Source organism: Thalassophryne amazonica, chromosome 2 (genome assembly GCF_902500255.1).
Source record: "Thalassophryne amazonica chromosome 2, fThaAma1.1, whole genome shotgun sequence".
Classification (NCBI taxonomy): Eukaryota; Metazoa; Chordata; class Actinopteri; order Batrachoidiformes; family Batrachoididae; genus Thalassophryne; species Thalassophryne amazonica.
Window position 1 is genome coordinate 140,695,466 of NC_047104.1, and position 17,679 is coordinate 140,713,144.

General features: G+C 42.8%; 1 protein-coding gene and 1 pseudogene across 4 annotated transcripts in view; one reads left to right on the forward strand and one right to left on the reverse strand.

Moving 5' to 3' along the window:
• The window catches only part of LOC117531767 (KH homology domain-containing protein 4-like), a 57,732-nt gene extending 52,620 nt beyond the window's left edge, over positions 1-5,112 (reverse strand). For all 4 annotated transcript variants that reach the window (XM_034194930.1, XM_034194912.1, XM_034194921.1 and 1 more), the window contains exon 1: positions 4,980-5,112. In XM_034194930.1, coding sequence (XP_034050821.1) covers positions 4,980-5,008 — 29 coding nt within the window. In that variant the 5' untranslated portion in view covers positions 5,009-5,112. The remainder of the gene's footprint in view (positions 1-4,979) is intronic.
• Positions 5,113-5,871: 759 nt separating this feature from the next.
• Positions 5,872-9,951, forward strand: LOC117504324 (annotated as a pseudogene).
• Positions 9,952-17,679: the final 7,728 nt, after the last annotated feature.

Consider the following 17,679-nt stretch of genomic DNA (forward strand, 5'->3'; position numbering starts at 1 on the left):
CCATTCGTCCTCCCATCCATAGGACGATACAACAATTTGAAACCACCTCAGACGCCCCTGGCTTTAGTTCCTTTCTGCTTGGTCTCTTGTATGTGCAGCATATCTACCTTTCTACTCTCCAGCATATTAGTGAACACTCTTTACCAGTCAAACTTCCAACATTTAATCTCCTGACTCTTAGTTCCACACTAACTGTCCTCCTCTCCTGCTGCCTCTGGACATGGTCTCCAATTCTTCTTTGCCCAATTTCTATCAGCTCTCTGTTGGACAACAGCACCAGTGGCAGTCATTAACCCTGGCCTGGTACACAGTTTTCTGTCATTCTGATCTTTGTACAGTTGATGATGACTATTACAAAAATCATTTGTGGGAGAATGATGGGTATTAAAACTTTAAAGATGAACAGAGTTATAACCAATGTGTTCTCTGAGATAAACAACAGATTTTTAGCAAACATGATGAAACTAAAATACTAAATCCTGTTTTTCAAAAGTGGGCAGCACATTACTGAACAAGGTTCCAATCAAAAAGGATTTTTTTTAATAGTACGATTGGGGAGAAGAACTTACAACTGTTACACGCGAGAATCCTTTTAATCAAAAACAAGATTCACGTTTGTAAATAACACCAGAAACACTTGTGAAAACAGTATCGTAATTTGTAACATATTATGCTGGTAGGATATACTTCAACTGTCTCATCTCTAAATCTGCATACAGTGCATCCGGAAAGCATTCTCAGCGCTTCACTTTTTCCATATTTTGTTATATTTCAGTCTTAATCCAAAATGGAGCAAATTCATTTTCCCCCTCAAATTCCTACTCACAACATTCCCATAATGACAGCATGAAAAGTTTTTGAAATTTTTGCAAATTTATAAAAAAAAAAAAAAAGAAAAGAAATACAGGTACGAGGTCTGTGATAAAAAAGCGGTCCTTTTTATTTTTTTCAAAAAATAAATGGATTTGATTCATATGTTTTTACGTCAGACAAGCTTGAACCCTCGTGTGCATGCGTGAGTTTTGTCATGCCTGTCGGTGACGTCATTCGCCTGTGGGCAGGCTTTGAGTGAGGTGTGGACTCCCCCTCCCGTCGGAATCTCTTTGTCTGAGACGCTGCAGGGAGACAGCGCGTGTTGCTTTATCAAATTTTTTCAGGACCGGTGAGGGGATATCCGTGTGGACACTATTCGAGAAATTCAGCTGGTTTTCGGAAGAAAAGTTTAACGGCTGATGAGAGATTGTGGAGTTTCTTTCGCTTTAAGCACAGCCCACAAAGCAGATCGGCGCGGCACGGTTGGAGGTGGCGTCTGTCTGGCTGTCTCGAGCTGAAAACATACTAATTTAAAGCTCTGTTCACCCAGGACGTCGTCAGAGAACAGAGAAGTTTCAGAAGAGGCCGGCATGAGGAGTTTATGTGGACATTCCACTGTTAAAGGAGATTTTGTAATAAAAGAACGTGCGGACGAATTTGCCGAGTCAGGTCCGTGACGACACCCCAAATCCGTTCGCGCCGCCACAGGAAAAACACCTCCGTGTTGAAAACCATTTGTAAAATTCAGGCAGCTTTTCATGGCTTTCAACAAGTGAGTATCTGAGAAATTGTTTAACAGCTGGGCATGTTCCAACTTGTCCGTTAAGGTTTCCAACGGAGGTGTTTTTCCTGCGGTGACCCCCCGAGGTCGGGTCCGGCCCGACGTGAATCTGCCCGCACGTTCTTTCATTACAAAATCTCCTTTAACTGTGGAATGTCTGAATAAACTCCTGATCCCGAATTCTTCTGAAAGTTCTCTGTCATCTCACGACGTCTTGGGTCCACAGAGCCTGAAATTAGGAAGTTTTCAGCTTGAAACAGCGAGACGACGCCGCCTCGGAGCGCAGATCACCGTCAGGCGCCATGGGCCGTCCTTATGGTGACAGTAAAACTCCAAAATCTCTCAGCCGTTAAAATTTTCACCGAAAACCAGCTGAATTTATCGAATGGTGTCCACTCAGTTGTGCCTTACAGTTTTTGAAAATTTTTTTATCAAACAAAGCAGCAGTCTCTGAGCCATTCCTAAACAATGAAAAAAATCGACGAGAGGGTGGGCCACTCCTCACTCAAAGACTGCCCACAGGCGAATGACGTAACCGAGAGGCGTGAAAAAACTCTCGCATGCCCACGAGGGTTCAAGCATGTCTGATGTAATCACACATGATTCAAATCCATATAGTTTTTGAAAAAAATAATAAGGTCCGTTACTTGTCTCACAGACCTCGTACATAAGCATTTTGTTTCTTATGGTCAGAGTCATTCAGGTGCCTTTTGGCAAACTCCAGGTAGGCTGCCATGTGCCTTTTAATAAGGAATGGCTTCCATCTGGCCACTCAGCCATAACGGCCTGATTGATGGATTGCTGCAGATATGGTTGTCCTTCTGGAAGGTTCTCCTCTCTCCACAGAGGAATGCTCCATAGCTCTGACAGAGGGACCATTGGGTTCTTAGTCACCTCGCTGACTAAGGCCCTTCTCCCATGATCGCTCAGTTCAGACGGCCAGCCAGCTCTAAGTAGAGTCCTGGTGGATCTGAACTTTTTCCATGATTTAGCTATGTGCTAATTTCCCATTTCAGCAATGCTGAACTTGGGCAGCAGCCTGGTTTTGGATTTTGCTCAGTGTAAACCTAGCCACTAAATGCATATGTTTTTGGAAGTTCTTTTCAGGGTGTTGGGGTAATCCCAATGTTATTGCCACCATGATGATTTTCTATTGATTTGGAGGTGCCATTTTCTGAGTTTCATTTCAAAATTTTGCATTGATTGGGATAGCTTACAAGACACCCTTTTTCTTCTAAAGGTAAGTAAAATACGGCTTCAGAGTTTGATGTATCATTTTGTATGCTGTTGTCAATATTTGAGTGAAATTTGTGCAAAATCTATCATCTACCAAGCGAGCTTTTGAATTAGCTGCAACGGCAATTGGTCAAGTTGAAGGTGACCAAAAATCTGGGTAATTTGTTATGCTTCAAATTGGCATAATTCCCTTAATACTTGTCATATCAAGATAAGCTTGGTGTTATTGGAAAAGAATTTCAAAAGCTTTCTAAAGATGCTAATAATTCTGAAATCCATCAACTTTTCATTTTTTTGTCACATAGCTACATGATGGAGGCCATTGTGCTCATTGGGACCTTCAAAACAGTAAAAATGTTTCTGTACCCTTCCCTAGATTGGTGCCTTGAGACAATTCCTTTGACTTCATGCTTGGTTTGTGCTCTGACATGCACTGTCAACTGTGGGTCCTTGGTGTGCATCTTTCCAAATCACCCCCGAACAACTGAATTTACCCCAGGTAGACTCCAATTAAGCTGTAAAAACATCATGGATGATCAGTGGAAACAGGATGCACCTGAGCTCAGTTTTGAGCTTTATGGTAAAGGCTGTGAATAGGCAGGGGCAGGCACACAGGAACTTTACGACATCCGGGTCTTTCATAACCTACCACCGAACAGCATACAGGATGAGTGTTTTTTCACCAAGGGGCCAGTTGCAGAAGTACGAATTCTCACCTTCGTATTTGCCACTTCGCTGGGTGTGACGTGTACCCACCCTCACCTATAGGTACGGTCGGGCCTACGTCACTTCTGCGTAGTTACGGCTGCCATTTTGGGTAGCCGCTGAAAACAAACTGTATGCGCACTCACAACCATTGTTGATAATAGTCGTCTTTACCACTATTTTATTCACATTCTGATGTGTGCGCACATAACACACATAGTAACAAGCAAGCTGCTGAAAACAACCGCTGTCGCGTTCATTTCCTACTTGACGTCCATTACGCTGTCATTGTTCTGCCACATTTTTTCTATTTAATATACACCAGTTTTCACAGCGAATGCCATGATCTTGTGTGGAACGCTACAACCGCAGCCAAGGCAGAAATGTAAAGCGTCTCGACCAGCCACGCCCCAGGCCAATGAGGACAAAGTCGAGGCTTCATTTCGGCTCACCTCCTGCAGCTGCCTCTCTTGGTGAACCTGCTACAGCAGTGACCTCACCCAGAGAGTTCCTGCCTCCAGCTGACCTGAGTGACCATGAGGACTTGCCTTGTCCAATGTCACATGATTACAATGACATGGAACAGGTGTCCTAAAATGGAAAAGTTGGAAAGCCTGAAAGCAGAGAACTCACAGCTGAATACAGAACGCGTTCCTGCAAGCCGAGCAGAATGAAGAGAGAAGCAGAATGTGGTGCTTTGGGAGGTTGAAAAAAAATGCACTTCTTTATCTTTTAACTTATCATGGTTGGTACAGTCAACTGCAACACACGATCGTGGCATTCTCTGTGAAAACTGGTGTATATCAAGTAGAAAAAACTGAGAATGATGCGAGCAGGATGGACATCAAGTAGGAAATGAGCGCCACAGCGGTTTGTTTTCAGCGGCTCGCTGGTTACTATGCATGTTGCTATGTGTGTGCGTGCATCAGGGACCCAGATGTTCGACCATACTTATACTTATGTACATGTGATTTTAGTTTTTTTTGTTTGTTTTTTATAAATTTGCAAAAATCTCAACAAAAACATTTTTCACATTGCCATCATGGGATATTGTGTGTAGAATTTTTTTGGGGAAAAAAACGAATTTCAAACATTTTGGAATAAGACTGTTAGATATGAAATGTGGATAAAGTGAAGCCGGATGAACTACAGCAGTAATGAACTCAGGCTTAGCTAAGTTTTTGCCATTTGAACTTTTAAAAAAGCAGTTCATATGCTTAGTGAATAAAAGATCGTATTAATAACATCATTTGACGGTACTGCAGATCAGAGACGGTTTTTTCATGGCCACACAGAAGTGAACAAAGGTAAAATATTTAACACAATTTGCAGGCCTCGACCATGAGTGCTAAGCTAACCTCTGTGTGTTAGCCGGCTGTTAATGTTACTATTGTTCATGATCCTCAACCAAATTTAGTTACTAAAAAGCTGAAGAAAAACTTACGGTGTCTGTCCAGTCATTTCAGAAGACATAGCACCAATTCACGACTCTGAAATAAGAAAAGAAAAAAAAAAAACCTCTAAAATAGTTGAAGTTGGACCACTGTAGTCATCGAAGTGAGTTCTTCTTCTGTGAAGTTTAACGGGAGCTGACATCCAAAGAATTGCATTACCGCCGCCTACTGGACTCAATCTGATCCACCCATGTCCACGTCAGATATTTTAAAAATGATTTCATTTTTTTTTAATATACCCCCCCCCACCCCCCCACACACACACAGTAAATCAAGCATGTGCAGTCTTCTCCCTGAAGACCAGTTGGATGATGTTTACCAGCTGTTCAAGTCACTGTTTTATTGTGAATCTTGTCATACTTACCTCATCTTTTCCATTTCTCTCTTTTTGTGATTCCAGTTTTGCTTTGTACTGAATACAAAGGCCTTTCCTTCACGTGCTGATCCCTGTACTGATGTCACTCTCAAATGATTTTGTTCCACGCAGAAACTGGAGGACATAAAGCAGTTGAGCAGTTTATCATCAGACCTTGTTGTAATGCAGTAAATATGGGCAATGTACATTATTACCAGTAGGTGGCACTCTATGACCATTAGAATGTATGGATGTGTACTACTACTATTGCCAGCAAGGGTTAAAACAGAAGAAGACTACATGTTCCTGAGTCATGCGTTGGTTCTCTCAGACACCGAAATGTTTGTTTGATATTTACAATTCAAATAAAAGTGAAAACTCTGCATCGGTGTTTTGTGGTTCTTTTTATTTACAAGTTACCACATATTTTTGGCGAAGAGGTGAACTGGATGAGTTTGTTTTCACGTTTATTTTTTGTTGTTAGTTATAGCTAGTCAAGTGTTATAGCTAGCTTTCAATAGCTGGCTATGAGTGAAAACGGTGGAGAGGAACAACAAGCCATCGCCGAGGAACAAGAGGTGGTCGTCGAGAGAAACAGAGCGCCAGTCGCTGTGGAAAGGGGACACGGAGAAGTACAACGACCTGTGCAGATCATGGCAACGTTTGGGACAATCGGTGAATTTGTGGAGGGAGACGAGGATTGGACCGAGTATGAGGAAAGTTTGGGACACTTTTTCAATGCTAATGGAATTACTGAAGAGGCTAGGAAGCGCTCGATTCTCCTGAGTGTGTGTGGGGCAAAGACTTATAAGCTGATAAGGAACTTAGCTACACCACGGAAACCAGGTGAAATTCCATATGCAGACTTAGTCAAACTCGTAGGCAACCACCACAATCCAAAGCCATCTGTAATTGTCCAGCGTTTCAAGTTCCACAGTCACTTCAGAAAGTGAGGTCAGTCAGTGGCTAACTTCGTAGCAGAGCTTCGACAGCTATCACAGCATTGTGAATTTGGAGCAGCGCTAGACGACATGCTTCGTGACCGACTTGTATGCGGCATAAATGATGATGGAATTCAGTGCCGCTTGCTGAGTAAGACAACACCAATATTGACTTTCAAAAGAGCGCTAGAGCTTTCTCAGAGCATGGAAATGGCTGCTAGCAATGCCAAAGACATTCAGAAAGGGCATGCTGGAGCACAACCTGTGGCAGTGCATCATGGAGAGAAAGACAGTTCAAAATCTGGCAAACCAGTTGAATGCTTTCGGTGTGGAGGTGCACACTATGCAAACGAATGCAAATTCAAGGATGCAGTCTGCCATGGTTGCAAGAAAAAAGGACACATAGAAAAGAAGTACAGAGGTGCTAAAAATAAAACAAACTGAAAAGGGGAAAGCAAAGCAAAATCAGACTACCACACATCATGTAGAGGAAGCAAGCGAAGAGGCTATGTGTGCTTTTGACATGTTTGCAGTGGACACTGATGAGGAACCGCCTATGCCATATTATGCCACAGTCACCGTACACGGACAGGATGTCAAGTTTGAGATTGATTCAGGAGCGACCGTGTCGGTCATCAGCGAGGAGACCTACAAGAGGACGTGGAGGTCCAAGCCACCACCCCTGACTCCATCAAAGCTCCAGCTAAGGACATACACAGCCCATACCCCACCTAGGAGTGTTAAAGGTGAGCATCGCAGTGGGAAATCAGGAGGCTGAGGGGAGACTAGTAGTGGCCAAGGGTAGTGGTCCCAGTCTGTTGGGCTGTGACTGGATCAGAAAAATTAAGCTTAATTGGCATGAGGTGAAGTACACACGCACAACAGAGGACGTTCTGCAGCGATACAGTGAGGTGTTCACAGAGGAGCTGGGCACACTCAAGGGAATGACAGTGAAACTGCACATTGACCCTAATGCCACACCAGGTTTCTACAAGCCCAGAGTAGTACCCTATGCAATGAAACAGAAAGTGGAGGAGAAGCTGGAGCGCTCACAGGCACTGGACATCATTGAGCCAGTCCAGTTCTCCAAGTGGGCAGCTCCAATCGTTCCTGTTATGAAACCTGACAAAACAGTGCGAATATGTGGGGACTATAAACTTACCGTGAACCAGGTCTCAAAGCTGGAGGAGTACCCATTGCCACGGGTGGATGACCTGTTTGCAACCCTGGCAGGGGGCAAGTCGTTTACAAAACTGGACATGAGCCATGCCTATCAGCAGCTGCTGCTAGATGATGAGTCCAAGGAGTTTGTCACAATAAACATGCACAAGGGATTGTTTAAGTACAACCGCCTAGTGTTTGGAGTGGTGTCCAGCCCCACCATTTTCCAAAGGACAATGGACAGTCTGTTGCAAGGCATCCCACATGTAGCATGCTACCTGGATGATCTGCTCATTACGGGTGCTACCGAGGCCGAGCATCTCAGCAACTTGGAGCAAGTGCTACAAAGACTCTCAGATGCAGGGCTGAGATTGAAAAGAGACAAATGTGTGTTCATGGCACAGAGTGTCACTTACCTGGGACATAAGATAACAGCCGAGGGTATCTGCCCAGTGGAAGACAAAGTGAGAGCTGTCAAGGAAGCCCCGAGCCCCAAAAACGTCGCCAAACTCAGATCCTTTCTTGGGATGGTGAATTACTATGGCAAATTTCTGCAGGACCTTTCAAAGGTCTTGGCGCTGCTGTACAAGCTACTGCACAATGACACAAAGTGGCAGTGGGGTGACGAGCAAGAGAAGGCTTTCAGTGAAGTGAAAGAACTACTCCATTCAGCGAAACTGCTTGTGCATTTCAATCCAGACAAGGAGGTGACCCTCTCATGTGATGCCTCACTGTATGGTGTAGGGGCAGTGCTGTCGCACGTAATGGAAGATGGATCAGAGAAGCCTTTTGGCTTTGCTTCACGCACATTGACGGCTGAGGAAAAGGGCTACTCGCAGCTAGACAAGGAAGGTCTGGCAATTGTGTTTGCTGTTAAGCGCTTCCATCAGTACCTCTACGGCCGTCCTTTCAAAATCCATACAAACCATAAACCACTGATGAGTCTGTTTGGCGAGACACGTTGCATCCCACCACTTGCCTCCGCCCGAATCCAACGTTGGGCACTAACATTGTCAGCCTACCAATACACCATAGTGTACAGAGCAGGAAAAGACAATGCAAATGCTGACGCACTCAGTCGCCTGCCATTGCCCGAGATGCCAGTCACCACTTACGTGCCTCCAGAGACTTTCTTTTCGTTAGAGAAGTTGTCGGAAACACCAGTGACTGCATCCGAGGTCAAGCACTGGACCGAGCGAGACCCTGTCCTGTCCAAGGTAAAGACTTACCTGCTACAAGGCTGGCTCGTGGTGATAGAGAGTGAGGATTTGAGGCCTTATGTGAAAAGAAAGACTGAACTGAGCTTACAAGATGGCTGCATCTTCTGGGGGACGAAGTTCGTCGTACCTCCCCCAGGCCACTCACAGATCATGGAGGAAGTGCATGAGACACATCCAGGTGTGTCTAGGATGAAAAGTCTTGCAAGATCCTACGTCTGGTGGCGAAGAATGGACTTAGAACTGGAAAACAAGGTGAAATTATGCTCACAGTGTCAGGCCAATCAGAAAATGTCGCCACCAGCTCTCTTGCAGCCATGGGAGTGGCCAGACCATCCCTGGGCTAGGTTACTTTGCAGGGCCCTTCATGGGGCAGATGTTTCTTGTCATGGTCGACGCCCACTCTAAGTGGATAGAATGTCACATCATGGGCAACATAACAGCTCCCCCAACCATTGAGAAACTCACAAGTGTTTGCAGTTCATGGTCTACCTGACACCCTAGTCACGGACAATGATCCAACCTTCACAAGTGAGCTGTTCAGCGACTTCATGCAACAGAATGGAATCCGTCACATTCATACAGCTCCTTTCCATCCAGCATCGAATGGACTGGCGGAATGAGCTGTCCAGACAGTGAAGGAAGGTTTGAAGCGCATGACAGGTGATTCTCTGAGTACTAGACTCTCACGTTTCCTGTTCAAGTACTGCCTCACACCTCAGACCACTACTGCACGTACACCAGCAGAGATGTTGATGGTCAGTCATGGTCAGCTAAGTCAAGGCTAGATCTGCCTCACCCTGACTTGAAAGCAAAGGTAGCGAGAAAGCAAGAAAAGCAGGAGGAGAGCCACAATCTTCATGCGAGAGAGAAACTGCTGAAACCAGGTGACAATGTCTATGTGAAGAATTTCTGCAGTAACTCCAAGCAGCAATGGCTTCCTGGGGTTATCCTGACACAGAATGGTCCCGTCTCCTACGTCATCAAACTGACAGATGGACGAGTGTTCCGCAGGCATCAGGACCATGTGCGGCTGCGTCATGATAAAGGCCCAGAGACTGTCAGCACTGCAGAGTTGCCACTGGTGACTCCTGGAGGAGCGTCTCCGGCAGAGGAATCGCCACCGGACGTGTCTGTGCTACCGGCAGAGGATGGACAATCACACACAGACACCACAGACCCCTTTGGTGACCGCAGCACAGGAGCCTCCCAAAGCTCCAACGCCTGTGGTGACTGCTGTTTCACAGGAGACAGCGCGCAGATCACAGCGTGCTCGAAAGCCTCCTGATAGACTGAATTTTTGATAAGTGTTACTGCCTTTCTTTGATAATGCATATTCCATGTTCTGTTATGTGTATGCTAAGATAATTTGTGTTTGATGTGTTAAGGTCAGTATAGGTATATGAAAGTAATTGACACCAGATTCATTTTCAGTTTCTGGAAGTTAATAGTTACGGAATGGAGGAATTTCTGAACTTAGTGGGGGAGGAGTGTTGTAATGCAGTAAATACAGGCAATGTACATTATTACCAGTAGGTGGCACTCGATGACCATTAGAATGTATGGATGTGTACTACTACTATTTCCAGCAAGGGTTAAAACGGAAGAAGACTACATGTTCCTGTTGGTTCTCTCAGACACCAAAATGTTTGTTTGATATTTACAATTCAGATAAAGGTGAAAACTCGGCATCTGTGTTTCGTGGTTCATTTTATTTACAAGTTACCACAGACCTGGGTTCAAATCTCACTCATGACACCTATGTCCTTGGACAAGAAACTTAATCTACATTGTCTCAATCCACCCAACTGTAAATGGGTCACAGGCTGCCTTGGCTGGAAGAGTAACCTGCATCTGGCTGGTGTCCCACCCAGGTGGAGTCATAGACTCCCATCCTCTTGCCACAACAGATTCTGGAGATGAGCACCGGCCACAACGGGCCTCAGGGCCTATATAGGACTTGCTCTTCTTGCAGAGTTAGCCATCCAGCCAAACCTTAGTTTTTCTGCTTCATCTTGTCCTGGAAAGTTTGTAATAGGGAGGTGGTGGTGTAACAGCTTGCACGTTGGACTGGGACGCCAGCGACTCGGGTTCACTTCCCGATTGCAGCCACGCTCCCGACTGGCACTCTTAACATCAGTGCTGGGGAGGAGTGAGAGACACATGCCTTGGGCCCTTCTGGAAATAAGACCTTCACTGAGACTTTCATTGGTTAACCACGTTAAATAAGAGAACCTCACTGAAGACCAGCCAAATTTATCTAGTAATTAGCTTTTGCCATAGTGACATTCCTCCTGACACCCCAGAAACATAAAAAATTACGTCATAAAAAAGTTCAGTATTTTTTTCCAGATATTTCGAAAATGGAAATATTATAGGCCAGCACAGTGACTTAGTGTTTAGCACTGTTGCATCACAGAAAGAAGGTCATGGGATCGATTCCCCATCTGTGGCCTTTCTGTGTGTAGTTTGAATGTTTTCTCCCTGTGTTTGTGTGACTCCAGCTTCCTCCCACATCCAAAAAGACACACACATTAGGTGAACTGGAACATTTTAATTGTCCGTAGGTGTGCGTGCGGGTGTGAATACGTTTATTTCTCTATATGTGGCCCTGCGACAGACTGGAGTCTTGTCCATGGTGTACCCCACCTCACGCCCTGTGACTGCTGGGATAGGCTAAACCCATTAAATATAAACTAAAATATTTCAAACATTTTTTTAAAATATGAATTTTGATAATTATGAACTCTCAGCCATAATAAAACAGAAAAAAATCTCTCAAAATATTAGAATATTTCATACGATCAATTAAAAAATACAGGATTTGTAATGTAGGAATGTTATATTTCTGAAAATATGTACATTTTTTGCACTCAGTACTTGGCCAGGACTCCTTTCTAATGAGTTATTGCATCAGTGTGGCGTGGCATGGAGGCGATCAGCCTGTGGCAGTGTTGAGGTGTTCTAGAAGCCCAGGTTGCATTGATTCCAGCACATCTGGTATACTGAGCACAGTGTATTTGTGGTATTTAAACAGTGCAATATTCAGACATGCATACATGGATTCAAGCAAACACATTTCACTGAAAACATCTCTTTATTGTTTCATCTCAGGGGCCTTTTGGTGGCTGTTGTCTGCTGGTGCATTCTGACTGGCGTAGACCCATTAACTCACCAATTTTTCACAGGGTGCGCCAGTTTACAGTGTAAATAGAAAAATAACTTGGACTTGCCCTAGACTTTGCACCATCGATTAAGAGAATCCCTCTCTTTTAATGTTCCATCAGAAGATTTTCCAATATCCATTGGCATACTGTAAAAACTTCATTTTCATGACTGTGAATGATACTGGGCTTACTACACTCCCCTGAAGTGTTCAATTTTCTAATACAAAATGGCAGAGATTTCATACCCTGTAACTCCTGTTATATGTAACTTTATTCAACTTACCATCCAAAACAAATCATGTGCTTTCTCTCCGTCTCACCTCTTCAGTGAGAACGATTGGTCTGCAGTTCATTGGTTTACCCACATCCTTCCCTGGTTTTCTTCATGGGGTAGTGGCTTCATTCCACCATCCCACCACATTACCTCAGTCCCATGCTACTACTGTGTCAGTAATCTGTTCAATCCTTCTTGTATCACATAAACTTCAGTTTTTCCAGGTGTAGTCATTCCAGTTTTAGCAGGTGCCTTGGGCTATTTAATTCTACTATATTATATGGTAAACTTTGCTCATTTTCAGTTTGTTGTTTTTCCCTTAAGGCCTCCACATGCTCAGATAGTTTTCTTCTCTGCTTCTCCTTCCTTCTTCAGATTATTTGAGCTGTGAACCATTTACAAAGTATTTTTTGGTGACTCAACCTTTCCCCTCTATTACAGCTGTTGTATTTATGTGTATCATTATGGAATGATGCCAGTATCTTCTGAATCATCCTCCACATCTCTTCCACTGGAATCACTGACCGTCCTCCAGTGAGCTCTTTTGTTCTTCCCTTATTCCTCTTCTTACTACAGCCTGAGGTCCTTTGTGCTGTACGTATACTGCATTATAAAGGTAAACTTTTTGCAGATGATATTAAAATGTATCATCCAGTTTGATCACCGGTTAAAGCCGGTGTTTTGGTCTGAGATGCTGGTGCTTGTGTCCAAACAACAACAAAAAAACAATTCATAGCACTTTTTCCCCCTTTTTTAAAAAGGAAACCATACAGAAGTACATCAAAAATAAGAGCATCAGCTTGACTTTGCACAGTGATATTTTTTGCAGTTTGTGGAAAGTAAGATTTGCTTAATTATTTGAGGGAAAGGGAGTAGTTATGTAATCATCCTTTTATAACTCAAAGAAGCTAAAACTAAATCTATAAAAAAGTAGATGAGACCCTGGAGTATGATATTGGCCTTGAATAGCAACACTATCAGGGTACAGCTAGATGGACAGAAACAGACACCAAGGTGTATGACAATAACCCTCTGGCTATGTTTGGCTGGCAGGGGGTGGGGACGGATAAAGATGGAAACCAGAGTTCATACCTCAGTTAATGGGGTAATAATTATTACATCATTAATTACTTGGTCAACCAACAGAAGATGGCAGCACAAATAGGGCCAGGAAGACTGGACTCTGTCGTTAAATTTTTGTTTTTAATCATGTCTCTTACTGTCTTTGATGTTAGTTTTGACGACTGTGAGTCCATGAGTATTGGGACCAGGTGGATGTAGGTGCTTTCTAGTGTGTGTATTGTTTCAGTGTGGATAAAACATAAATTTGACAGAGTTGGTTTGTCTCAACTTTAAATGTGACACTCATTGGACACATTGATACAAGGGTACTTCAAAAAAGTTCTCAAACCTCACCCAAAAACATCATTAAAAAATTGTTCTTGCATTTGCAATGAGCAAAAATATAAATGCAACAGTTTTGTTTTTGCTCTCATTTTTCATGAGCGGAACTCAAAGATCTAAAACATTTTCTATATACACAAAAGACCTATTTCTCTCAAATATTATTCACAAATCTGTGTTAGTAAACCAAGATAATCCACCCCACCTCACAGTTGTAGCATATCAAGATGCTGATTAGACAGGATGATTATTGGAGAGGTGTGCCTTAGGCTGGCCACAATAAAAGGTCACTCTGACGCATGCAGTTTTATCACACAGCACAATGCCACAGATGTCGCAAGTTTTGAGGGAGCATGCAGTTGGCATGCCGACTGCAGGAATGTCCACCAGAGCTGTTACCCGTGAATTGAATGTTCATTTCTCTACCATAATCCATCTCCAAAGCAGTTTCAGAGAATTTGGCAGTACATCAAACCGGCCTCACAGCCGCAGACCTTCACATCCAGTATGTTCACCTTGGACATCATCTGAGACCAGCCACCTGGACAGCTGCTTGGACTTAGACCTGGAAAACAAGGTCTAAGTCAATCGGCAACAAGGCAACAATCGGTTTGCAGAACCAAAGAATTTCTGCACAAACTGTCAGAAACGTCCCAGGGAAGCTCATCTGCAGGCTCGTCGCCCTGATCAGGGTTGTGCCCTGATTGCAGTTCATCATCATAACCGACTTGAGTGGGCAAATGCTCCCATTTAATGTTGTCTGGCTGCTGATCAACTCTATGCGAAGGAGACGTGCTGCACTGCATGAGGCAAATGGTGGTCACACCAGATAGTGACTGGTTTTCTGAACCCCCTCTCTCCCCCAGAATAAAGCAAAACTGCATATTTCAGAATGGCCTTTTGTTGTGGCCAGCCTAAGGCACATCGACTAATCAGCATCTTTATATGTCACACCTGTGAGGTGGGATGGATTATCTCAGCAAAGGAGAAGTCCTCACTAACACTAACACATACAGATTTGTGAACAAAATCTGAGAGAAATACATTTTTGTGTAAACAGAAAATGTTTTAGATATTTCAGTTCAGCCCATGAAAAATGGGAGCAAAAACAAAACTGTTGCATTTATATTTTAAGTGTTTGTCTACAGTCTCCCTTAACTTCACTGCACTCAGTCACATCTCCAGTTTTCAGATACTTTGGTTTCCACGTGTGCAAAAACCTTCTGAACTACCCTCATGTATAGTAAAAGCATGTTGTGCTCAGTAAAACTAGAGACCAGGTTGGCCTCTTCTAGTTGGTATCTTGTCTTGGCACTGCTTAGGCAGTGGTGTTGCTGGCTGAGTATGACATCTGAGGTTGCACATCAGACATGTACAACCCCTGGCAATAATTATGGAATCACCGGCCTCGGGGGATGTTCATTCAGTTGTTTAATTTTGTAGAAAAAAAACAGATCACAGACATGACACAAAACTAAAGTTATTTCAAATGGCAACTTTCTGGCTTTAAGAAACTCAGTAAGAAATCAGGAAAAAAAATTGTGGCAGTCAGTAACGGTTACTTTTTTAGACCAAGCAGAGGGAAAAATTATTGTATAATTATTGTATGGCTTTGCCTTACAATATAAAGCGCCTTGGGGCAACTGTTTGTTGTGATTTGGCGCTATATAAATAAAATTGATTTGATTTGATGTGGCACTGTGCGTGCATCAGAGGCTCGGTGCAGCACCGCAACGTATCTGAACGGGATGTCATCGCTGTAACGCACGTATTATTACACATTCACCTCCTACGTCTGTAGCAAGTATGATGTGGAAATGTTTGGCCAGCACATAACGACATAAACAAACATGTAACTCACCTCCGCTACCTCGCGTTTGACAGTGCTGCGCAGACAGCTGGTCAAGTCCCTTTCACCCAGCTGCTGTGTGCTGGCAACGTCGATCAGATGACAAAAGCATAATCCACCTCTGGCAGTCTGTGTCATCTGACTGTTGTTTGAAATATGTTTGGGCTGCATCCTGCAGGTGTGCACAAGGCAGTCCGGATGCATCTGGACCACGCCTGGCCACGCCTCTTTTCCTCCCGACTGCATCGGATGATAGCAAAATATTTGCAGTGTTGGAATGGTTCCTCCACATTCTTGCTATGTGTGACGGGCTTTACCTTTGACCTTGCATGCTAAAATCTGTAAAATGTCTTAAAAAACAGCATTTTAAGATTTCTAAGTGTTTATTTCTCACTAACATTTACAAAATATATGAGAAACATATTAGATTTACACAGAAATAAGATGTTTTGGAGCATATTCCACCATATAGGATTATTTTATTTGAAGAAGCAGCCAGATGACATCACCATGCCTCTCTACTCTAACTGGCTGTTGCTGTGTGCTTCCCAGCATCCTTTGCATAAGTCGGGGGTAAGCCCCGGTATGATCTACGACGTCGCTATGGTCTCAGTCATAGCCTGTATGGTCACTATACTAAATGCAGTTCAAGGGCGTCTTATCCTGAAATTTTTCCCTTCAGGGGCATTTATTAATTTTTTTGAGACAACACAAATTTTGATCATATTGGCAATGTCATATTTTGAATCTCTACTCACACAGCACTTCTGAAAGATAGAACAAGACCAGTCTGTGAGTGCTGGAGTTTATTTATAGCCCAAAAGTGCAGCATTGATGCAGTGATTCCAACGGTATTTATTCAACTTTTTAATGAAACATGGTAACAATTTTGAAACTAATCTTTACCCGGGCGAAAACGGGTACCTCTGCTAGTAAGACAAAATGTAGGCTGAAAAACATGAGCGAGACAAAGAGATAGAAAAGAGGTTGAATCACTGCAAATGTATTGACAATTACTTTATTTTCCATTGAATAGTTTCTAATTTTTCCGTGCCTTTAGACCAAGGTGTGAACCAGAAGAAAAAAAATAAATCCCCTGACTGAGTGTACAAATCTGTCATAAGAGAGAAACAAAAATAACCGTGGTCAATGCATCTTATTAGCCAACATATGTTTAGTTGTTATGGCATTTACAGTATATACTGTTTAAAGAGGCAAAATTCTTAATAAGCAACAATCATTAACATATATTAGTATCCTAATCTGAAACCAACCTTTAACAAAAGCCATTTCCCCGGTCTCTGCATAAGGATGTTGGACAAGTGGCCAAAACAGAATGTTTGAGCAAAATCAATGCAAGCTGGCCTCTAAGAGACTATGTAAAGACAGTGATAGACAAATCTGTGATCCACATCCTTCTTGACCATTTAGTTCTCTGCATGCATATGCCTCTCTGTTACTGTCGATTCACAGGTATTCAGATAACTATAATGGTTGATCTCATTTGCTGCAAATCCAGTGTAAAATTCTTCATCTATAAAAATATCGAGATTTACTTGAACATAACCTTCTGACTATGTTATAATAAAAACTCCAGATGTCCTTTGCAGTTGCACAGTGGGATGTACTGTATAAATATTGTATAAAATAAGGCAGTCTTTTCAGTAGGATAAACCAGATACAAAAATTTCTGGGAGAAAAAAAAAACCTTTTTTTTTTCAAGTCCCAAATGTTTTCACATAGCGGCTTACAGCATTAAACCAAGAACAAGGGATTGTTGCAAAAATGAATGCCCCCCCCCCCACACACACACACAAACAAAACGCCTGTTGATCAACTATAACAGCTTAGTCTCTGATGCAACATCCCCGGACAATTCACTGAGACGTAGAACTTTCTAATGTTTACAGTGCAATACAAAAGTGTTCATTCAAACAGGTACTGTAGTTTCGATAAGAAAATAAACATGTTTATAACGGCAATGCTTCATATGAGTAATAAGTTGATTTTGAGAGTTATAGTAGCATTTGTTTTCATTAGCTTTGGCTTTCCTCTATTTTTAAATTCATTTTGTTCTTATATATTAGCTAATTTGGTAATTAATTTTACACAGAAAACATGGAACGGCTAAGAAAAATTAACATACTAAATCATCTATAATTAGTAACCTATGATCATCGTGTTGTGGTGTTTATCTCTCAGCGGTGGTCTAAGTGAATTTCCGCTCCCTGACCCAATAAAAAACAACTCTTCCCACCTGTCATGACAGCTACATGTCACCTGGATGTGTTTCTGAAGAAAAAACAGTGAAGTGCTGTGTTA